Source organism: Eucyclogobius newberryi, unplaced genomic scaffold, assembly GCF_026437365.1.
Source record: "Eucyclogobius newberryi isolate DKJ021-1_F unplaced genomic scaffold, fEucNew1.0.hap1 SCAF_15, whole genome shotgun sequence".
In the NCBI taxonomy this organism is placed as follows: Eukaryota; Metazoa; Chordata; class Actinopteri; order Gobiiformes; family Gobiidae; genus Eucyclogobius; species Eucyclogobius newberryi.
The window spans coordinates 4,141,592-4,164,295 of NW_027315779.1; the positions used below are offsets into that span (position 1 = coordinate 4,141,592).

At 42.8% G+C, this 22,704-nt stretch overlaps 3 protein-coding genes across 6 annotated transcripts in view; 2 read left to right on the forward strand and 1 right to left on the reverse strand.

Moving 5' to 3' along the window:
• Positions 1–8,077, forward strand: part of LOC140360517 (phosphatidylinositol-binding clathrin assembly protein-like) — a 57,108-nt gene extending 49,031 nt beyond the window's left edge. For all 4 annotated transcript variants that reach the window (XM_072445750.1, XM_072445751.1, XM_072445752.1 and 1 more), the window contains 7 exons: positions 27–140; positions 1,577–1,607; positions 1,685–1,826; positions 3,030–3,053; positions 4,284–4,340; positions 4,604–4,726; positions 7,130–8,077. In XM_072445750.1, the coding sequence (XP_072301851.1) occupies positions 27–140; positions 1,577–1,607; positions 1,685–1,826; positions 3,030–3,053; positions 4,284–4,340; positions 4,604–4,726; positions 7,130–7,144 (506 nt within the window). In that variant the 3' untranslated portion in view covers positions 7,145–8,077. The remainder of the gene's footprint in view (positions 1–26; positions 141–1,576; positions 1,608–1,684; positions 1,827–3,029; positions 3,054–4,283; positions 4,341–4,603; positions 4,727–7,129) is intronic.
• A 3,186-nt stretch (positions 8,078–11,263) lies between these two features.
• On the reverse strand, positions 11,264–15,732 carry rbm14a (RNA binding motif protein 14a). Its single transcript, XM_072445755.1, has 8 exons — positions 15,637–15,732; positions 14,961–15,140; positions 14,696–14,880; positions 14,440–14,610; positions 14,258–14,358; positions 13,944–14,183; positions 13,635–13,861; positions 11,264–13,546 (listed from the first exon to the last, which is right to left on the reverse strand). The coding sequence occupies exons 2-8, from the start codon at positions 15,119–15,121 to the stop codon at positions 13,093–13,095; spliced, it is 1,539 nt and encodes a 512-aa protein (XP_072301856.1). The 5' UTR covers positions 15,122–15,140; positions 15,637–15,732; the 3' UTR covers positions 11,264–13,092.
• Positions 15,733–16,729: 997 nt separating this feature from the next.
• LOC140360416 (uncharacterized) lies at positions 16,730–22,516 on the forward strand. Its single transcript, XM_072445625.1, has 7 exons — positions 16,730–16,856; positions 17,070–17,187; positions 17,287–17,484; positions 18,934–19,048; positions 19,131–19,203; positions 19,679–19,770; positions 20,838–22,516. Exons 3-7 carry the CDS (start codon positions 17,287–17,289, stop codon positions 22,514–22,516), a joined length of 2,157 nt encoding a protein of 718 aa, XP_072301726.1. The 5' UTR covers positions 16,730–16,856; positions 17,070–17,187.
• Positions 22,517–22,704: the final 188 nt, after the last annotated feature.

Consider the following 22,704-nt stretch of genomic DNA (forward strand, 5'->3'; position numbering starts at 1 on the left):
CTCACGTTGCCCTGGAAACGCGTCAGGTGATCTGCTGAAGCCGGCCCCGCCCACTCACATCCACAGCCCCGGGGTCCAACTGCATTCTGGGAAGATGCTGCCCAGTGACTTGGACTCGTCGTTAGCCAACCTTGTAGGAAGTAAGTGCAGCTACATGTTTTGTATTTAGTTTTTTTTTTTTTTAAAGGGGTTGGCCCATAGTGTTAATTTGACAGTTTAGTATGCAAATGGGGAGAGACATTTGGCAAACTGGCAGAGACTCAATCTCACGATGAAGTGGCAGAACATCCAACTTTATATATAGCACAGTCAACCAAAGAGCCACAAAACGTTAACACACTGCTGTAAATAAGAGTGTTTACTTTGCCACTATTATCATTATTATTTGTTTTACGTTATCTTATTTTATCCCCCTCTATTGGTAGAATCTGAGAGGTTCTGTCTATAGGAGTTTTGTTTTAAGAGTTTTTCTATTGAGAGTGTTTTTTTAAAGCGACCTATCTGTTCTACTTCTGTATCTACTTGCGTTGCAACACCGAAATTTCCCCATCGTGTGGACAAATAAAGGCTATCTTATTGTATCTAAAATAAGAGACAAAACAGCACCAAAGCAGAATAAAAAAATATATATATAAAAAGACAGTAAAATGTCAACCTTTCAACCAGAGTTAAACGACAAAGAAAACAAACCAACAACTGAAGAAGAGATTTAAAAAGAGGACGTCTGATGTTCAGCGGGAGCTCATTTCAGACATGTGTTGCCAGCCGCGGAAAAAGCACGATCTCGTCTCAGTTTTGCTTTAGTCTCTGGGACAATGATCCGCTGACACGACGCAGAAGTGTACATGTGCAGGGACTGGAGAGCGTTTATGTCATCAGATTTCAGGGCTCTAATTAAAAGACGAGCAGCAGCGTTCTGGATTAGTTGTAGTCGTCGTTGTTGATAGTGAGTCCGGTAGTTTTGTGGAGATAACAGCACCGGCGCATCAAATAGTGACAGCGACCTAACCCCTACGCCATCATTCGGTAGTGTATTGTATTTGGGTCACATTTGCCTCGATGTCACTGCAGGCTGCACAAGAACAATGAAATATTGCACATTTCCAGTCAGTTAAAAGAAGCAGATAGTAGTAGTATCAATAGTATTTTGGCTTGACTACAATAACACGTTTTAATGTTTTTTATGTGTACATTTGACTCTAATAACCACCAGGCATGGGACAATATTGACATTTTTCTCACGATTGTCACGGCCAAACTAATAACGATCAACGATAATATCACACTGGTTATTTTAATTACTGACAACGATCTAGAAGAGAACATAATACACAAGAAGCTTTTTCCGCACAATCTGGTGGCGTAATGTGGAGTGTCTTTGTAAGCAATTATCACGATGATACAAAACCTAGTAGGAACTGTTATTGTCTATATCCTTTTTATCGCAATAAACATGATTATTTTCTCACCCCGCATAACCACCAGTGACAGCTCATTCCCGAGTATAGATAATCAGTATGTGAAGAATGTTAATTTAATAAACGTTAATTTGCTAATTCCAATTGTTTCCTTTCAGACTTGCATTTTGGAAGTGCACCAGCCAAAAAGTGGGTACTCTTTCCGTCTGCACGTTTGGTCCTTTGTTTAATGTTTTGTGTTCAAAGCCATAATTGTGTCCCGTCAGACCGGAGCTGCAGTGGGGAGGTCTGGTGGAGAAGAAGCCGTCCGGAGGAGGCGGATGGCAGACCAAAACCATGTGCACCAGCACCAACTGGGCCCACAGCACACACCCTATGGCCCCTGCACCCATGCCCTGCCCACAGATGGTGAGTCACCCTCTCCCCCACTGAGCTCTCACTGGATAAAGCCTTTCCCACAACACAAACAACGCTGAGAGACGGGCTGCATTTTATTTTCAGCTTATAAAATAGTGAATAGAGATAAATGTTCAGTCTTGATCGCTGTTACTACCATTGTATTTCCTTTAGTACTACGACTGCTGCAATTATAACTATAACTTTTTTGCACAATGATTAGTTTTACAACAAGAAAGTCTAATTTTGTGATCCAGTATCAGGAAGTAAAAAGTATAATCAAGATTGTTTGGGTCAATTGTAGAGAATAAGTCATGTTTTGTGATTCATGCGAGTTTAAAAGATTCTTTAACCGTCTTTTTCATCATATTTGTATTAGTTTGGGGTAATAATTGTGTAGATTCTATTAATTGCACAGGTTGGCCCAAGATTAAATAATGAATTATCTCCAATCAAGAATTTTACCTATATATTTTCTCTGTCTATTCTATCCAACACTGCATTGGGCAATTTAAAAAGAAGAATGACAAATTGATAACAAAATGACACACACACACAAAATAAAATAATTCTCAGTATTGAGTTTATGAGCATGAACATGAACAAATGACCTTTTATAATATACATTTAACACAAAAAATAGCCCAATCTATTCCCCCAAAGTCTGAACTCTGCTCCAGACCACGTACTTTTACTGACAGAGATAAAAAAAAAAGAAAAAAGGAAACCATATCATTGACAATTTGACATAAAACCAAAATCTGGATCTCGATTAAAACAAATTGCCCACTCTAAATCACAGTGGACAATCTGAGGGTCGGCTCAAACCTTCATAGTCAAAGTTTAGCCCCCGCTTTTAAGTCGCCAGCGGGGTTTGAAACATAAATATTAATATCCTTCTCTGTATTGTCCACTGCAGTGTTGATTTTTTTTTCCACGGTCACAAAGCCGCGTTCCAACTCCTCCGAGTCCATTGTGCCGATGATAATTACCTGCCCGTCGCTTCTGTTCACTCCCCTTTCATCTTTTAATTTTGCTCTGATTGACCTCCTCCCTCCCACCGCTCGTGTATTCAGCAGACAGCCCCAAAGTCGTGACACGATTTCAATAGAGAGAGACAAATCGCTATAGATCAGGGTAATCTCCACTTCCTGTTCGCGTTTTATTATGCATTCCAATGACAAAGCACTTTCTTTTTTCCTGTCTGTTTCGCAGAACGGGATGATCTACACTGGCTATGTGAGTATCCTTGTACCTTTTTTTTCCCAGTGTGAAGCACGAGACGGAAAATGTTGAATTGTTGCATTTGACACATTTTAAACTGCTTATGTTGTTGCATTGGAGGTGTTAAAATTCAACTCGTCCTTGTTTATGTGAAGTTGCGTATTGATGAAAGCAGTTTTCAGATGCCGCGCTCTTGTTTGTAGCCGAAAAAAAAACAGAATCTGGAGCTTCTTCAGAGTTCTGTCTGTTTTTTGCAGGCAGGTGTTGAGAGAGTCGAGGAAGTTATTGTTTTTTTTTTTCTTTTAAAAAACGTCAGTCATGTCTTGGTGACTTACCTGTTTTAGTCCTGGTGGATCTGCTCCATTTCTCTCCCCCATATTTAGTCTGACAGCTCAATTAAATTAAGAGAAGTTTTGGTTTAATCACTTTAAAATGGTGAATCGTGTATAGGCCTGTCACAATCCAGTTATGAAACATGTTTTTGGGCTTCAGTATTTATCATGTGTACGTTTTCCTCGCAATAGAGGGAAGATTCTTCTGTAATGTGACTAGATCTGAGCTGAGCGTACCTTTTCTAGCTAATTACGGTTTTCATTCTGCTGTTTGTTTTTGTAGTTAATGCCTTTGAAGGATAGTTTATGGTAATTGTGTCAGTGTCAGTGCTGGGACATGTTTTGTAGCAACATTTCGGGCTTCTAAATATGTTAATGTCGTACAATCTCTTTCTGAACAATGAACAAATCTGAATATAAAGGTGCACTATGTAACCAGCTCGTCTCCATGAAGGCGTTTTTATTTTAATTTGGCTGTAAAGTTCCACTGTATAATTGATCTCTAGCTCTATTCTCCATCTTCAGGGAGACACAGATGCAAATTCATATTTTTAAGGCATTTTGTTAATTGTAAAAGCACATGTAATAGAATAAATGCAAGAAAGATATGTTAAATGTCATACTGTGGAAGATTCTGGGCAAAACGCTGCAATCTCCACGAAGACAAACCGGTCATTCCACTATAAAAGTAACATAGTAGCATCTTTAAGCTCTGATGAACAATATCAACTGAATTATATCAACTATTACGAGCTTACTGACATAATAACGCAAGCAGATACAAAACACTGCGTATATTCTGCCTCATTTAAAAACAATTAGCGCCACAATCAGCCTGAGAGAGACCATCACAAGCTGTCTTTCTGCGTCAGTACTCACTGCTCATTGCTCCTTTTCTTGTGTCCCTCCTCAGGCTCCAGCACCAGTGGCTTTTCCTATGACGACACCTCAAGTGCCTGTGTATGGAATGGTAAATAACACCAAACACTACATCTTCAAAAACAGTCATACATCATTTAAAAGGGGTCATATAATTCTTTAATCAGACTGCAATGAGAAGATTTTTGTTTTTTATCTTCCCTTTCCATTTGAACATTTGGAATTTATGTCTCTTTTGACCCCTGCTGGCAACAATGGGGTACTGCGAGTTGAAAATCTTGAGACAAACAAAGACACAGTGAAAAAGATACAGTGAAAATGTATGAACTGTGTGAATGTGTTTGTCCTCTGCAGCTCCCCCCTCAGATGGGTCATCATCAGATGGGGGGCGTTCAAATGATGCCCCCTCAGCCTGTCATGTACAACCAGCCTGTCCTGAGACCCACAAACCCCTTCGCACCCATCCCGGGAACTCAGGTAACAACACTATGAAGACACTGTGATTTTATTTAGGCTTTTATTCAAAGTTATGAGTCTGGTAACAATAAAGCATGCAAGTACGAAGAAGATTACACAAGTAGTTAAACAAGACATATGTTTTATTGTTTTTCTTACACTATAACAGTTTTTCATTGTAAATTGTGGTAATACAAATGCTTAATATTTAAAACTTCCAGGTAAAATGTAGTTCTGAAGACCTGGGCCAAAGGAAGCCACGCTCATAAACATTTTATTTGACGAGTACCCGTACTCACTTTGGCATCAGGGTGTTCAAACATTTGTAGTTTGTTCAACTATATTTTAGCCTAAACATTCATCATCAGCTGACATTTTTCATTTATTTCCTTATAATAGAATCTTTTATTTTTGCTGAATGCATTTTTCTTAGTTGCCAGGAGAAAAAAATGACAATATAAAGCCCTGCCTAAGTAAGATTTAATGGCCAAAAAACGTCGTGGATGTGACTATTTTGTATTTAATGATCGGGCTGTCACATCACTGTCAGCGTGGAGTGCTTCTCATCTGCATAAACACAAGGCTGCGGGCTAATGAAAGCTTTCAGGCCCGCAGACATCTCAGCAAGCAATAAATAAAGGAATATGCCGAAAAATATATGACGAGCGACAATGAAATGAATCTGAGAAAATATTACTAATACGTTTTATGTTCCGGCTTTGACGTGTGTAGCCGGGCTGTGTACCGTCAGCTTTACTTTTTTAATCATGTACAACAAATTAAAGAGACCATCACAAAGCACTGGTCCCGTACTGCAATTAACAGCGTCTAGAGTTTGATGTGGAACGTTATACTTATCATCTTATCGTCATAGATGCATCGAGTTAAACTGTGTAGCGTTTGGCCGGTGGAGGTCGGTCATTGGTTTGGGAGATCACGCCAGAATAACCCGCTTTAGTCCCGCTTTAGTCCCGCTTTAGACCCGCTTTAGACCCGCTTTAGTCCCGCTTTAGTCCCGCTTTAGTCCCGCTTTAGTCCCGCTTTAGACCCGCTTTAGTCCCGCTTTAGTCCCGCTTTAGTCCCGCTTTAGTCCCGCTTTAGTCCCGCTTTAGTCCCGCTTTAGACCCGCTTTAGTCCCGCTTTAGTCCCGCTTTAGTCCCGCTTTAGACCCGCTTTAGACCCGCTTTAGTCCCGCTTTAGTCCCGCTTTAGACCCGCTTTAGACCCGCTTTAGTCCCGCTTTAGACCCGCTTTAGACCCGCTTTAGACCCGCTTTAGTCCCGCTTTAGTCCCGCTTTAGACCCGCTTTAGACCCGCTTTAGACCCGCTTTAGTCCCGCTTTAGATCCGCTTTAGACCCGCTTTAGACCCGCTTTAGTCCCGCTTTAGACCCGCTTTAGTCCCGCTTTAGTCCCGCTTTAGTCCCGCTTTAGACCCGCTTTAGACCCGCTTTAGTCCCGCTTTAGTCCCGCTTTAGACCCGCTTTAGACCCACTTTAGACCCGCTTTAGACCCGCTTTAGACCCGCTTTAGACCCGCTTTAGTCCCGCTTTAGATCCGCTTTAGACCCGCTTTAGTCCCGCTTTAGACCCGCTTTAGTCCCGCTTTAGTCCCGCTTTAGACCCGCTTTAGACCCGCTTTAGACCCGCTTTAGTCCCGCTTTAGTCCCGCTTTAGTCCCGCTTTAGACCCGCTTTAGACCCGCTTTAGACCCGCTTTAGACCCGCTTTAGACCCGCTTTAGTCCCGCTTTAGATCCGCTTTAGACCCGCTTTAGTCCCGCTTTAGACCCTTAAAAAAACATGCATTCTTACTGTCAGCGGGCTCGCCTCTTCACAGATGTGACCTGTAACTTGGCCTGGTGGCATAACCTGTACGTCTCTGAGGATAGAAGTATAATTCAGTATCGTGGAACAGAGCCGAAGCAAGGTCTTTTTCTAGTGCACCTTTAAACCTTGTCATTTGTTACCAACGCCTTGTGGCACAAACACAACCTCTGCAATTACAGTAAAACGACCATGAATCATACAAATTCAAATAAATCAATTCCAAACAGACTGGCAGCTAAACCACCAGTCTCTATGAATCACAACATTCTTTGCCTAAAACATTCTGTTTTGTAAGCGAAATACAATTACGAAGAAAAAATTATTAGTCGGAGGATTTCAAATTTGTTGGAAATGTGCTATTTTCTCTCTCACAATGAATAGCCACAGTGAATAACAGTCACTGGAGCGGCGAATGAACAATTAATGTTTTATGTTTTGGAGCAATTATTACCAACATAACAGCCCATGTGTGTTATTGATGATGGTACCGCAGGTATAAAGCTGCCATCGTCAGGTAATGCGGTCGTTACTAGATGACTCGACACTCGATTTAGTTGTTTTGTTGAACTAAATTACTCCTGCTTTTCTCCCCTTTCATAGATGCACTTCATGTAAGGATGACATCGTAACCATAGCAGCCAAGTCGAGAGGCAAGAGAGAAAGCAGCAAAGAAAACAGATCCAAGCAAAATGGCAAAAAGGCAGAGTGCTCCACAAATCAGGAGGGAGGAGAAGTCGCTGCATGGATCCAAATCGATGTCTCGTTTTCCCGGCTCTCTGGCCTCTCCTCTGTCCGCATCCCAGGACTCCAGAATCTGCTTTACATCATCAACCACTCATCCTAATTTCGGAAAATTTCAATCAACACGCAGAAATTATGCTACAAAGATCGTCAGCATCCTCCTTTAACTCCTATTTCCCTCTCAAATGAATCAAACTTGTGAGGCATTTCTTGGATAGTTTGCTGGCACTTTACTCAGCGTAAACTTTGCCAAGGTCGTGCGGATGAAGCGATTGAAACGACTAGATTCTTGGTAGTGCCACTTTTCACTTTGATGTGAGAAGTGGCTAGTTAGGTATGCGTGTGGCTGATTTGTTTTTTGTTTTTTTACATTTACATGTGCTATAATAAGTTCACAATTGCCAACTAAATGTTCAAACTTGGAGGGCATATTTTGAGTGAGAGTGATTGGACGTAATGTTAATGTATGAAGTAGCTCTGTCTCTTTTTGGTACCTGTAGTCTTTAGTGTAGCTAGGTGCCCATATATGTTAAATGCACTGGAACTACTTACAATGGAAAGCACTGCGCCAGACCCAGGCATCGCGTTTGGATGTAAAAATCACATACACCTCTGCTGTACCTAATGTCTGTTTGTTGTACAATATCATGCAATTTGTCCGTCCCATTCACCACCGTTGTAGACCTGTCAGAAGCTATTTTCGTTTCGTTTTGAGGTTGGTTTTTCCTGAACTATTTTGTTTCTCAAGGGTCAAAAATGCACTGAAAGCAAGACTGAAAGAGGGCTTCATGTACACTTTTGGGGCAAGGGGGGAAAAAAAGGGTCTTCAAACCAGTGACATGTGGTTGTGGCGAGATCGCCATCTCGATTCTCGAGAGATTTTCTCGCAGCAAACAGTCTACTAAACGTGTCGGCCCAGCGGTTAGAGGCGCGGACTTGCATGTGTGAAGTCTAGAGTTCAACTCCCACTTTTGGCACAATTGATTTTTTTTCGGGTTTAAACATTAAGGTTTAGGCGTTAGGGTTAAGATTAGGATTAGGATCAGGATTGGGGTTAAAGTTAGTTCCGGGCTCCAAAATTGGGATGACGGTCTCGCCACAACCGCATGTAAACCAGTGTACCCAGAGAAACCCAGGGTAACACGAGGAGGAAGACAAAAAGATTCAGTTACACGCCACGCAATTGCATTGGTGCTGCAGTTTTGTGGTGGTCCTTTGTATTTGTTGAACGTTGTACTTTTGGTATCTTGAGAATATCCTCCCAAAATTCTACATGAGGCCCTTCTCGTCTTGGGCACTGTTCAGAAATCCGCTCCCCTTTAAATGCCAGAAACCTTGAGTTGATCTTTTTATCGCGGCGTCGAGGGTTGTAAGGACACTGCGTAGAAGAGGGATTTGCTCCCAAAGCGCTAACATTTATAGATGGGAAGGTCAATAGGAAGTGTCGGGAAAAGCTAATGCGTGTTGATCGCACCCGGCCGTCAAGATATTCAGATTAACTCAAATGTGCTTTTAATGAGATGCTAAAGGTTAATGTAGTTAATGTATTTTTGTTCTGACGAATCCAAGGTCACGTTTGACCCTCGGAGAGTCGGGCCGATTGACAGTATTATATATATATATATATATATATAGCACAAAACCTTCGAAGAGGTGACGACGCTCTGCTGCACAAAGTAAAAATCATTGCTGGGATGTACAGTCGAAAGGGGCAATAATTTGATCGGGGGGATGGAGTCGTTTTCTATTGATTGTGTATGTCTTCAATGTACATGTACTTAATGTGTGTTTGTGTGCATTTTGCCTTCCCATCGAGATCAACAGGGTCATGTAGTTTGGCCACGTCAGAATTTAAAAGTACTCCAATTAAAATTTGGCCTTCTGGTTAAGAATTCAAGGTGGTTGTAGGGATTTTTCCATTTGCTCAAATCTCAACCTTTTCGGCTCCTCCCTTCAGGGTCATAAAAGCAAATCTTCTGTTTCCGCATGATTCGCTGTTTGGTATTGATTTGGCATGTTTTTTTTTAATGCCAGATGCCCTTCCTGAGGCATTTATCAGGACTTTGGACAGTGCAGTGAGTGGAGTTTGACCTGCTGGCAATGCACGCTATGAACTCCGGCTACTACCAAGACTACCAGCAAAGATTTGACGAATGCTGTGAAGGTGCAAGTCAGAAAAAGGTCTGAACCCCCGAACGGAGCCGCGACTAACGCCGGACAAAGCCCGAGGAAGCTTGGATATCTCCTTTGGAAGTTGACAACAGACTCTCAAACATCATTACTTGTCCTTGTGGTTTATCTTAACTCTGTCAACTTAAAGCTCTTTTCCATTCAACCGATCAGCTCCAATCCATCCCGGGCCCACCTCTTTGACTGTTAACCGTGTCCACTGTATATACCGTAGGTAATGCCGTCCATGTGTTTTAAACGTGTGCTCTCTCTCTCTCTCTCTTCTCTCTCTGTAAAGTGATATCCAATCCCCATTTTGGATGTACGTGGGACAAGTTCTTGCCGTTTCTGTGTTTGAATGGTTGTATTTTAAGGTTGTCATCATCCAGGGGAGGGGCGTGGGGAGGATTTTGGGTCAATGTTTTTAATGTGTGTGTCCATCTTGGAGGAGGAAAGGGTTATTTGGGAAGGGGGTCTTAACTATCACAACTGGTCAATACCAAGAGTGTCTTCATCAAGGGAGGGGACAGGACAGGGTCTGCCCTCTTCGAAACAGGAACATTTTTTTGCACCAAAGTCATCATCAACGCGCAGCTTCTTCTAATTCAAGGTTACTATGGATGGATGATATCTGAACTCTGATTTCTATTTTTCTTTTCAGAGACAAGGAAACTGTCTTTTTTGCATGATTAAGTGTCGTCTTTTTATTGGCTTGTGTGCCCGGTAAAAGCATGACCATTGTGTGAATTCTCACTTACCAGTGTGTTTGGGAAATGTAATGAGATTTTTTACTTACCTCTTTGACATGAACGTCCATTGACATTCATAATCAACTGTTTTACAAGATAAGGTCAGTAAGTGTTTGAAGGCTGCCGCATGCAGTAACCCATCAAACTTCAAACCCAGTTACCATCTCTGCATCTTTGTAAAACTCCATGGATGTCAATGCCATCACCTAGCTAGCTAAAGCTCCATGGATGTCAAAGCATCACCTAGCTAGCTAGACATTTGCAGTCTTGTAAAATTGCTCTTTATTAAAGCAGTGCTATTTTCAATATGTTTGAATGCTTGCTCTTTTTTCATACTATGCCAGCAGTATCTTGGGAGGTTGTGATGAAAGTCGAAGTACTGTAATATATGTTTGGTCTGGTCCACTTTGTATGGTGTTTTAAGTGTTTAAACGTCTTGTCCTGTTTGTCCTCATCAACTGGACTGTGTCATTTCCCATGATCCTTTTAGGCTGGTTTCCTCGATACGGGTCTGAGGTTAATTTCAAGAACCACAGCTATGTTCAGAAGAACATGGACATTTAACATAGTCACGACACTAGTCTCAATAAAATCATTACAAATCATTTAATTCATTTTTAAATGAAGTTAAACGTTTTAGCGAAGAGTCTGAAAAACATTTAACATTTGCAGTCTTTTAGTTTTAATGACTCACAGCAATTAGATCGTTGCATTGAGATCACCTACGTATGACAGCAGCTGGAAACCAGACCTAGACGTCAGAGCAATGTTGTCACAATGTCCTTTCAGTTCCACTGTTAATCGTGTCCCTAAAACTCATTACCTCACTGAGCGCTACATTGTGAGTACTGCGTCTGATCATCTGTATTTCTTGTTGAGGGCTCAGTGTCCATGGAACAGTCTTAGCAGGGAGCGAGCTTTCAAAGCGCCAAATGCTTCTCATTTCCTTTTTATGTATTACAGTGACAACAGGTTTGCATTGTTATGAAATTGATTTTTATTTGGAAAGCATAAATGTTTTTCAAAGAAAAGCTCAATAAAATTGTCAGTCTAAAACAAACAAAATGAACTTAAGTTTGGTTTCATTGAAATGTATTTATTGATAAACATGTTGAATAACACAGAACAAAATGCCTAAAACAAATGATTTTGTGTCAAGTTGTCATTCATACAAGACGATTGTGGCACCAACTATCATTTTAGGGCCAAACGAGAAGAGTCAAGCGTTGAACCAGCAACCAATCCTGCACCAGGATTAACTAACTGAAAAAGAGGACCTATCGCTGTGCTCTTGAGCAAGGCACTTGACCCCAATGTGGCCCTTGGGGATTGAGTACAAAAATGAAGCGATTCGTACCTCCAGCTCAGTTTGGATGTAAAACTGGGCCTAGACAAAGAGGAGCGGGAGTCTTTGATGCATTCTGAAGCGGGAATGTTGGAAAGTAAAAATAAAAAAACTCTGGAGGTTATTTTTCATGTGAAAAACCCCTGATCCTAGAAGAGAAGTCGTGGAGATGGACAGGTTTGTGTGTGTGTAAGGGAGGGGCGTGTGTGGTCTGAGTGGTTACCTTAGCGACGGGACAGCTCAGTGTCCACAGCAGTTCAGGCCTAACGCTGCTGTTTGTTTCATCCCACGCTACAGGGGCGTCCGGGCAAGGGCTCAGTTTGGCTCCCTCCCACTCTAGCTGCAATAATCAGCAAGAGGAAGAAGGTGGCTGGAGCAGCAGCAACAACAAGGCATGCAACTAACAGTTCAGATGGAGCATGTGGAGGCTGTGTGTGACTTACGCTCACGCCCACCGGCCTCACACCTCCAGACTGCTTCACAAGTGTGATCTGCAGTAAAGACATGAGCTCGTGTGAGTGTCTGAACAATGGCTTTCAGAAATGTTAGGGACATGTTAGGACAGTTACTGCAGTGGCCCCAAAAACTCTGTGTTACTGTACCAACACAGACGCTTCATCACTCACACCACAAAGCCTTACGTCAGCAAACACTAACTTGGCATTTAGAAAATCCACCTTTGCCTCTCCTAAAATGTTGCTCGACTTGAAAGTTTCACATTCCAAAATGTCAAAAATGCCTGCCTCTTAAGTACAAGAGTCTTATGTCTGCCTGTCGCTTTGACCGCAACCTGAAAACCCGTCCCTCGTTAACAGTTTTCAGTCCTCTAAAATAAAGTGAAATTTGTACACACACACACACACTGAAAACCAAGTTCCATTTTCCTTAAAAAAAAAAAAAAAACATTCCACTGTCCTATCAGCCACAAATCAAAAGGCAGACTCAATTTATACGGACAAAATTAAAACTCCAGACTAGATTTTTTTTGGCATTGAACATCTAATATTAAAATCAATAAACATTTGTATTTCCTTTCCTTACATGATGTGCTGTACACAATATAAAATGTACAGCTCTGGTTGTCCCTGGCCCAGGCCCTGTATGTTGAAAAGGGAACACTGCCCCCCTGGTGAATAGCTCTCAATCACAATATTCATTGTCCTGTCCCGTTTCTAAACAAAGTATAAATATTACAAAGTCTGGAAACTATTGGAGACAGCTCATACAAATAACAATTTGTTTAAACACTACATTTTCTGGAAAATTGTTCAAGCTCCTACACGTGGGTACATGTTTTTATTTATTTATAAACTGTGAACCAGACATTCACTCTTAATATCTTTACTTTCAGATATCCTTAAACATATTTAATGAGGACTTAAAGCAAACCATCAAACGAAGTCAACGCCTGCAAAACCTCAAACTGCTCGTCTAAACTCTGATTACAAAACCATATACACTTTTGTTTATGAAAAAATCCAATTGTAAAGCCTGCTCAAAAATCTGTCCATTTTAATTCTCTCTGTCATGCACAAACGCTAAAGTGTGAGCGTGTGATCTTATCGGTAAGGGGGCTCTGGCGTGTGGTAGGGGTAATCGTTGCGCTGGGCTGTGGGTTGGCCGTGTGCGGGTGTCTGCTCATACGGTGTTGTTGGGTACGCTCCCGTCGAACCATAAGCTCCTGTTGTGTAGCCCGCAGACGTGTCGTACGACCCGGCGGGCGCCGCGCTGTACGTTCCTGATGAGGCGGCGTCATAGTGGCCTGCAGCGCTGTTATAGCCTCCTGAAGCGTTGTACATTCCTGGAGGAGGGTAGGCGTAGGATTGGGGAGCAGAGTATGATCCTGGTGGAGCCTGGGCTGCAGTGGAGGGCGGGGCCTGAGTGGAGGACGGGGCAGGGGCAGAAGGGGGCGGAGGAGGATTGGTGTAGGCGTACTGCAGGTACTGGTACTGTTGCTGGTACTGCTGATACTGCTGGTACTGCTGCATCTGCTGACAGTACTCCGTGTACGACCTGGCACAGGGAGACAACATTGTTTACTCAGAAGGTACAATAAAACAAATATTATATATACATTTGTCCAAGATGAACATGCCCATGCCTGGCGACAGGGTCGGCTCCTTCAGGGGCAGCAGCTGCAGTGGTGGAGACAGAATCCTCAGGGGCTCCTGGTGGTGTAGGCAACAAAGCTCTGCGTTTAGTTCTGTTTGACCCGAATGATCCTGGGACAGGGTCAGGGAGGAGGGGGGCACGGTTCCCTCTAATGGGGCTGCGGTCACGCTCTGCCTCTGGTGGACCCTTACTTCCTGCTTGTTGCTCAGCCAGTACCTAGTTTTTTTTAAAACACTAGATAAATTAGACCTGCAAGCAAAACGTATATAGAAAACAAATACTAACTTTAGTAACTAACCTTCTGTCCATCTTGAAAAAACTTGGCCCGTGCTGCTTCAAACAGAGTCGTTGGATCAGGGGTCGCGGGGACCTCGGGCTGTTTGTAAACCTTATCAGCCACTGAGCCGTAGACTTGGCTGGCCAAAGCCCCATATATAACTCCATCTGCTCCTTTGGAACTGGTGATGCCTCTGAGGGCTGTGTATGTCGGATCTAATGGTGTCGTGTTGTAGAAGGAATTATGGACACTTTGCTGAACCTATCAGAGAAGATGAAAGACATTACATATCAAATGAACACCTTTCACTGAATCTATAGTGTAAAGAGTGTTACCTGAATGGGGAGTCCAGCGGCAGCTGCTGCTGCTGCAGCCAGTACAGCAGCCTGACTCTGATGATGCTCCAGGGCAGGCCTGGGGAGAAGTCCTTCTCTTCCTATAGAATATGATGGAAAGTCAAATTAAATGAGGATAATATACTTATGTTCCATTCAAAATCACTGTGTTTTAATCATACCTGAGCCATCTGCTGACGACATCTGATTGGCTAAAGGCTGAGCTTTTGATAGTTCCACAGCCAGTTGTCGGCCTTTGTAGAGGCTCCCGTTCAGACCCTCAATAGCTGTAAGGGCTTCATCCCTCCTCTCCATGTGCACAAATGCATAGCCAACATTGGAACATAAACGCGCTGCAGAAAAACTCATGTTAGACGAATATACTTTTTCACTGTGGCTGAAAGGTACAACATTCTGTCTACCTCAATTCCAACTGACCTTTGACTTTATCACAGTCCAAAACTTTTCCATAGGAGGAGAACAGTGTGTGCAGGTCGTCTGCAGAACATGTAGCACTGAGATTTCCCACAAACACTTTTATGGAATTCGGGGGTCGCGCTCGTGACTCTTCAACCACCAGAGGCCTTCCTCTGTACTCTTTACCATCGAGACTCCTTATGGCCCTATAAAAACAAACAACATATATGAAACATTGAGATAAAACAACACACGAACAACACTTTAACCTGTATTAATCACTGACCTGTCTGCTGCTCCTTCTCCCCTCAGAGTGACAAAGGCATATTGTCTAAGCAGTGAGCAGGTGTTTATTTCTCCAAAGGGTGAAAATAGTTTGGTAAGTTCATCTTCTGTCGCGTCTGCAGGAAGGTTACCCACAAACAGTTTTATGTTGGTCTCACTCATCTCTGTTTCAACCTGGTATCTGCAGCAAACAAAGAAAGAACACATTTCAAAATGTCCTACTTTGCGGTGATAAACTCGACGACAAATTTAGACATCTTGTTAGTAACAATTATTACCAACTTCCCCAAGTTAACTGTGGAATCTACAGTATAAGGCTAACTAAATCTATACATTAAATCTCATAATGTGAAAATGTGCCGTTAGCCTTCACGCGCGCTAACCTATTAACATGACGATGGGCCTGTCCGCGTCCGTGTTAAACTTCATACATCTAAGACTTGCGTTTGGAGAAAAAGTGTAACGACGGTGTAAATACAACTATTACAACTTTCTGGGCAAGTCGCCGAGCTAACCCAGGTGACTGTTGACGAGACGCATCTGGAAGGCCAATAAAGCGTTAGCTAACGTTAGCTCAACCCGCTAGCTTGATGCTAACGTAATTCAAACGAGCGGCACAGCGGTTCATTCAAAGGGAGATGGTGGTAACTAAACAATTAAACCAACAAAGAAATTACCTGCTTCTTCGATGTTTCGATGTGGCGCTTGAATTAAAGCGTAATAAGGAAATAAAACTAAGCGCGCGGCCGTTTTCTTACCTGAAGACGAACGAGGCTGAGTTCAAACGACACATCCGCTTCCGGCTTGTGTTGTGTCAGTCCTTCACTGGCAGAGGGCGCTGTTGACCACAGTTCTCGTTTTCTAAAGATAATACTATAAATGTATAATCGGATCATATTAAAGATCCATGGATAATGCTCCCTAAGCAGTGTTTTCCCCAACCAGGGAAAAGGGGGCCTCTTGGTGTACTGTTTTTTAAAGAATAAGAATCTCTCTCTCTGTGTCTCTATGTCTCTCCCTCTCTCTCTTCTCTCCTTTAAGTTGTACATTTGATGTCTAGAATGTTTTGGAGGATTTTAAACAAGCCTAAAGTCACTGGGATAAGCTCCACTCACCCACAACCCCTAACGGGAACAAGCAGTAGAAAATGCATGAAGGAATAACTGACGATATTACTATACTTCAGAAAGCGGCTTGGACATTTGCCATTAAACGTGGATATTCACACGTTATCTATGTTATATTGCTCGGTTTCAGATGACATCACAGCAATATTCAATACAGATGTGGAGTGAAATTGTTAAGATTTTTTTGTTGTCATATAGTGAGGGTCTAGTCAATGATCAACATTTGTGAATTTACAAGTACAATGTAATCAATTTATATCTTTTTTCTTTTAACAATATTCACATTAGCTGGCTCCATCTGAATCTGAAACTTAGCAACAGGAAACTCTGGACAATGGGTTCTTTTTAAGTCAATAGGTGATTTTGCTTGTAATATTGTCAATCATAATCCTACTAATTTGAGCTGTTTATGATGATTAACGTTTGTAGGCCACATCAACAACAGGTAGGGCTATAATTTGTATCATATTCATCACTTTCAACATTCATTGTCTGGATAGTAATCATAGTTTTACGCTATAAAGATAAATAGGCTGTACGTGTCCTTGCCTCGTGGGGCCTCTGGCAGTGGGCGGGGCTTCAGGTGAGGTCAGGTGGGATGTTGTGGGCGGAGTCCAAGAGAAGCACGGAGGCATTTCTCTCTCCTGCGCACGTCAGGACAGGACAGGCCAGGCCAGAAGGGCAAAAAGACACACTTTTATGCTCTTTGAGGCCTCCTGAATAACATCTCAAATAGGCTAAAGCGAAAGAGGGACGTGGAGATGCAAAAGGTAACTAGTTTTCTTTATTAAAGCTGTTGAGTCGTTACTAATCATGTTTAAAACGTGCAAATTCCACAGAAAATGCGTGTGTTTTGCTTTAGTTTTTGCAGTGGGGGGGGGGCAGATTTTGATTTTCAGAGTTAATTAATATTGGCACCTTCCGCCCTCAGCATGATTTGTTTGACACCATGAGAATATATCCATTTTTCCTTTTATTTTTAGGACAATCTAAACTGCTGCACTTCACCAAGTCCGGACTTGCTGTCTCGATCCAGGCAGATTTATTACGCAGGTGTGAGGGAAGCTTGGTGGTTATGATTGGGAGCTACCACCAGGACAGGTAAATTGCCACTTCAGACATGCTCCAACTGCATTAGGGCCCATCAGAGCATTGTATGACAGTAATTATCCCTGAGTAATTATCCGTGTGTGTTTGCAGATGGCAGAGCAAGAGGAACCGCTGTACGACTTCCCTGAGCCATCCCAGACCTTGAAGTTCAAAGGGCATCAGAGGAGCCGCGGGTCCCTGAGGAGCATCAGTGTGCTGGACCGGCTCCTGCTCACTGTCCCGGTGTGGCTTCAGCTGTCAATCAACCCGGCCACAGCTCTGCACATTCTCCAGCGGGAGCCTCCGGGGGTCAGACACACACATATACCAGTGGTTTTACACGTTTTTACACCAAGTACCACCAAAGCTCAGGAGGGCTGTTGGCTTTTAGTCGAGGGTGTTTTTAATCAATCACATTTTTCAACTTTAACTAATGTTTTATTAGGATTTGGCTTCTACGAGCATTTATAACACAGCTGCAGGAGAAAGGAGAAAGCAAGGAGGGCGTTAGCTGGAGGTTTGGGAGTCACTGGACAGTTAAATCTGTCTTTTCACTTCAGAAGAGGCAGAACTAGAGCTTCTCTGGATACTGTATTATACATACTAGTTTCAGAGACTAGTATGTACAATACAGATTATACTAATACAGATTATTTTTTATCCTAATAAATTTGGAAAGCTTTTGCCTGTTCTGGGCCACACAGCATCAACCTTTTATTCAATTAATGAATATACAAGGCATGTCTCCAGTCGACTGCAAACTTCTTAAGTCGACTACGGCACCAAAGATAATTATCATTTTTATCATATTCATCACTTTCAACATATAGCTTTCCGTGTACTAGTTGTTACTTAAGTTTATGTACTGATACGGGTAAAACGTACAGATTTAGAGAACTAAATAAAATATATATAATGAAATATTTACTTTGGGAACTCCAGAAGCGACTAAATAAGTGATTTTCTGTGCTTAGTCAGTTTTAATTTTGTTTCCTCAAAGCCTGGACTTAAACTCAAAACCTTTTATGTAGAGTGTCATCATATAGGCTTCACGCTAAACAAATACATTACTCTGCCATTTCAGCTGGTCTCAAAAATGACTCTACACTTAAGTCCAGTTAAAAGTGCAGAAGGGTAGAAAGGGAAATTAAGTAAAATATACTTCAGTAAGATACAGATACCTGAACATTTTATTCAAGTACTTTACATCACTGGCACCGGGACTTTCCAGGTCTAAATAAGGGCCAAACTACTTGTAAAATATGACTGCATAATGTCCCCAGTAGTTCTAAACAATGAATTACCAAAACAAGGTCCAAACATGGATAAAATTGACAATAAAAATGAGCAAATATTAGAACCTGAATAGAGAACTGTGTGTACCGTACCACAGACCATTTCCTACAGTTAATAAACCACTAAGTCTGTTTAATTTGCTGCCCGCTGCTGCCCTTGTAATAGCTTAATATTTCAATCCCCTGGCACAAACCCAAAGATTATGTGAACAAAAGTTAATCCTACACAAGTAGTATGGTGGTCCTGCCTTGGCCTTGGGCACATAAACTGGTTTAATACAGTCTAGGGCAAGGCTAATTCATAAGAGTAACAAGGATGGAGGGACGCTTCTGCATATTGTATGTGGAGATTTAAAATATGTATTCAGTTATAGAATAAACTACATAAAGAAAAGGGGGGGAAAAATCCTAAAAAGCTTGCTCAAATCCAACCTAATCCACTAATATTCTGATTATCTTTTAGACGTTCATGGTTCGAAATTCCCGCACGTCCCACAAGAAAGTGCTGTGTGTGCGTTTGGCCGACAACAGTGAGCCGTCTTTTGTTCAGCAGTTTGATATTCAGGAGGAACACTCGAGTAAGGCCGACACATTCCTCATTCATCCAGTAATACATTTGCCGTTTTACAAGTGACTCATTTATTTTCTGCATTTGTTTAGCCTTCTCCCTGGTGACATCAGCTGTCAACTTCCCGGATCTTCCAAGACTCGTTTCCTTTTACTGTAGCAGCAGGTAACAATTTAATGCTGTTTTGCATTTCCTTTTGAGAGCCTTTAATTCTGGCTGATTTTCCTTAAAACTACAAGATTAAAATGACCCCCAGCTAAACCCTTCAGAGTACAAACATACGGCTGGGCTCTTTACTCTACAAGCCCAGAGAATAATCAGGTTTCCTAAGGGTCTTGACAATGACAATTCCCATTTCTAAGATGAAGCAGCTATCACAAAAAATCAGATGCAGGACTTGTAATAAAAAAAAAAGAGTCCAGCCGGGTCGAATGCATGTAATACTGATCCAGATTCTTCCCAAAACTGTTAATTTGATGAAAAAAAGAAAAGAAAAATGGCGTTTAGCTTTCCTTTAATGTTTAACGTGTCCAGGAGATCAACGCTTTCCTTTTATCAGATGGTTGACACAAAAAATAAAAGAATATCAGTAAAATTTTAACAGGTTTTTAATTAATTTGTGTTTTTTCCTGTTTTCCAGAGATGTGCTGCCCTTTCCACTGGAGCTCCCAGAAGCCATTGCAAGAGCCACATCCCACAAAGAGCTGGAGTCCATCTCACACATGGGAATAGGTCAGTAATCACGACACGACACGTTAGACTAGATGGTGTAAATGAGATGCAGCGACAGGCGGAGAGCAAAAGCACATTCAGCTGTGGTTTTCTATGCGCCGAGGATGGATTGTAACAAGAGGCAAGAGAAAACCAAATTGTGTGTGATGTTTTGGAGAAAAAGCAGATGCCATACTCACTGACACGGTTTAGAGAGGTTTACAGTTAGTTTCAGGAAAGCTACAATCTGATGTGGCCCTTCCATACGCTTTCATAGTGTAAATATTCTATTATATTCTGTTCTTTGTGCTCTTCTTGACCAGGTTGTCGTAAATGAGAATTAATGAATTATTCGACCTACCTGTATAAATAAATGTTGAATAAAAAATACATTTAAAGTACCCGGTTCAGTTGTAGTTTTTTTTTCTAAAGTTCGATGTCATTTTCAAACATGTACAATACCAAAGAGGGCATTTTAATCTCTAGTCTGTTTCAGTTTTTGTTTATTTGCCATTTGCAGTATTAAAAAAAAACACATTGGGAAAGAAAAGAAAAAGGTTTGAAAACTCAAGGTGCCCAGCATTCATATATTCATCCATTTAAACCGACATAAAGTTTTGGAGACATAAACCACTTTAAAAAAAACTATTAATGCATTATTTGGAAAAGGATAAAACAAGTTCTTCTTTTTCTTCTTCTTTGGTGTTTTATGGCGGTTGGTATCCGAGTGTTACATTACTGCCGGCGCCACCTACTCTAGTTGCACGTCTTGAAAGCACGTGCTCCATGCCACACCGTCAATAAATAAATAAAATAAAGAGAAGGGAGAGAGAAGGAAGAAAGAGAGAGGAAAAAATAGAAGGAGAGAAAGAGCGAGGGAAAAGTTAAAGTTCCTAATGCAGTTGTAAAGCGTATTGTTTAAAGTCTATGAGAAGAAACTTGGCAGAAAATGGCACAAAAGCGTTTCCCAGATGGAAGAAGTTCAAATATGTCACTGGCAGGATGTCCAGAAGTGTCATTAATAATCAATAATGAGCGAGTCAGAACCATCATCTTAAAATAACATGCATTTTCTTTACTCTTAACAGAATTCTGGAACTCTCACTTGAACGTCCGCGGCCCACGAGAAGCCCCTAAACCCGAGAAAGACCCCGCCCCTGCAGCGTCGAACCCACCCACGCCTCCCCCGACTCCACCTCCCGAGGTCCAGCCAAAGCAAGACCACCAAACTGCCCCCGCCCGCCAGCCCGCCACTCCACCCGCACCCCCGCCCGTCAGAGGAGACGCCAACGCAGCTCTGTTCAAAGAGTTTTGCCCCATCAAAACGCGCAGCCCCAAAGAGTTGAATTACGGGTCGGGCATCGGGGCGCTCTGCTTCATCAACCCGCTTTTCTTGCAGTCCCTGAACGCGTGGTCGCGGCGAGGGCGGTTAAAGCGCAGCCTCAAAGTCCGAGTTTCGACGGAGAGCTCGACGTTGCTGTTGCCGCCACTAGTTTCGCCCCCTCCACCGCCGCTGATGCCAAAGGCTAAAGGTCGCTGTAAAGCTAGAGATAAGGGTACAAAGGCCGCCGAGTCCATAAATGACACTGGCGGATACAATCGAAGAGCAGGTGAGGAGGACTACACCGAGCTCCCATCCAGGACAAGGAAAGAACTGATTGACGTCATTGAACATGTTTTGCCTCTACCTGCCATTACGGAGAGTCTAGTCGAAGATGAGGACTACACGCGACCCACCGTCAACGCTCCTCATCCGCTTACGCCGTACCTTTCTCCCAAATTACCCAAAAAATCGACGTCTCGCTCTCCACGCAATTCTCCCAGCTCGACTCCGTCTGTGTCGCCCTATCAATCCCCGTTGCCGTCTCCCAAAACGCTTTCGCCGTTCTTGCCGTTCAGCTCAACATGTTCAAGTCCAAGAGTCGAAGATGCGTACGATATCCCGGTTCCATATTCAGACCGAGTGCAGACGCCCGAAGCGATGGGTGACGTGGACGAACTAGAGGAGGTGTTGGAAAATGAGTTGGTGCGACAGATTAATGCTGAGTCTTTAAGCGACAAAGAGAGTAGTTCATTGAGCAGTCGAGAGGAGGTACGGGAGGAGAGTCAAGAAGATGAGGACTACACGCGACCCACCGTCAACGCTCCCCATCCGCTTACGCAGTACCTTTCTCCCAAATTACCCAAAAAATCGACGTCTCTCTCTCCTCGCAATTCTCCCAGCTCGACTCCGTCTGTGTCGCCCTATCAATCCCCGTCGCCGTCTCCCAAAACGCTTTCGCCGTTCTTGCCGTTCAGCTCAACATGTTCAAGTCCAAGAGCCGAAGATGCTTACGATATCCCGGTTCCATATTCAGACCGAGTGCAGACGCCCGAAGCAAAGGGTGACCCGGAAAATGAGTTGGTTCGGCAGATTAACGCTGCGTCTTTAAGCGATAAAGAGAGTAGTTCATTGAGCAGTCGAGAGGAGGCGCCAGAGGGTCAAGAGGAGGCGCGAGGGGAGGGTCAAGAGGAGGCGCGAGGGGAGGGTCAAGAGGAGGCGCGAGGGGAGGGTCAAGAGGAGGCGCGAGGGGAGGGTCAAGAGGAGGCGCGAGGGGAGGGTCAAGAGGAGGCGCGAGGGGAGGGTCAAGAGGAGGCGCGAGGGGAGGGTCAAGAGGAGGCGCGAGGGGAGGGTCAAGAGGAGGCGCGAGGGGAGGGTCAAGAGGAGGCGCGAGGGGAGGGTCAAGAGGAGGCGCGAGGGGAGGGTCAAGAGGAGGCACTCCTTTAACTCTACATGGAAATGAACGAGAGCTCAGAAAACAACTGACAAACTTATGAACGAATCACCAAATGTGTTTCTGTTGAATTATATTTGGTGATTGAACTGAACATTAGAAAATATGATTTAATTCAGTGTTGTACATTATCAAACTAGTTGGCCTAGATTTGTTTAAATCATTTAACAGGCAAGACTGA

Bases quoted from the DNA above. Each gene is read 5' to 3' on its own strand.
- LOC140360416 (XM_072445625.1), top strand. From the start codon at position 17,287: ATGGCAGAGCAAGAGGAACCGCTGTACGACTTCCCTGAGCCATCCCAG. The intron at 17,485-18,933 runs GTCAGACACACA...ATTATCTTTTAG, and splicing joins TCCAGCGGGAGCCTCCGGGG to ACGTTCATGGTTCGAAATTC. The intron at 19,771-20,837 runs GTCAGTAATCAC...TACTCTTAACAG, and splicing joins CATCTCACACATGGGAATAG to AATTCTGGAACTCTCACTTG.
- rbm14a (XM_072445755.1), bottom strand. From the start codon at position 15,121: ATGAGTGAGACCAACATAAAACTGTTTGTGGGTAACCTTCCTGCAGAC. The intron at 14,359-14,439 runs GTATGATTAAAA...CATATTCTATAG, and splicing joins GTCGTCAGCAGATGGCTCAG to GAAGAGAAGGACTTCTCCCC. The intron at 13,547-13,634 runs GCATGGGCATGT...TCCCTGTGCCAG, and splicing joins GGAGCCGACCCTGTCGCCAG to GTCGTACACGGAGTACTGTC.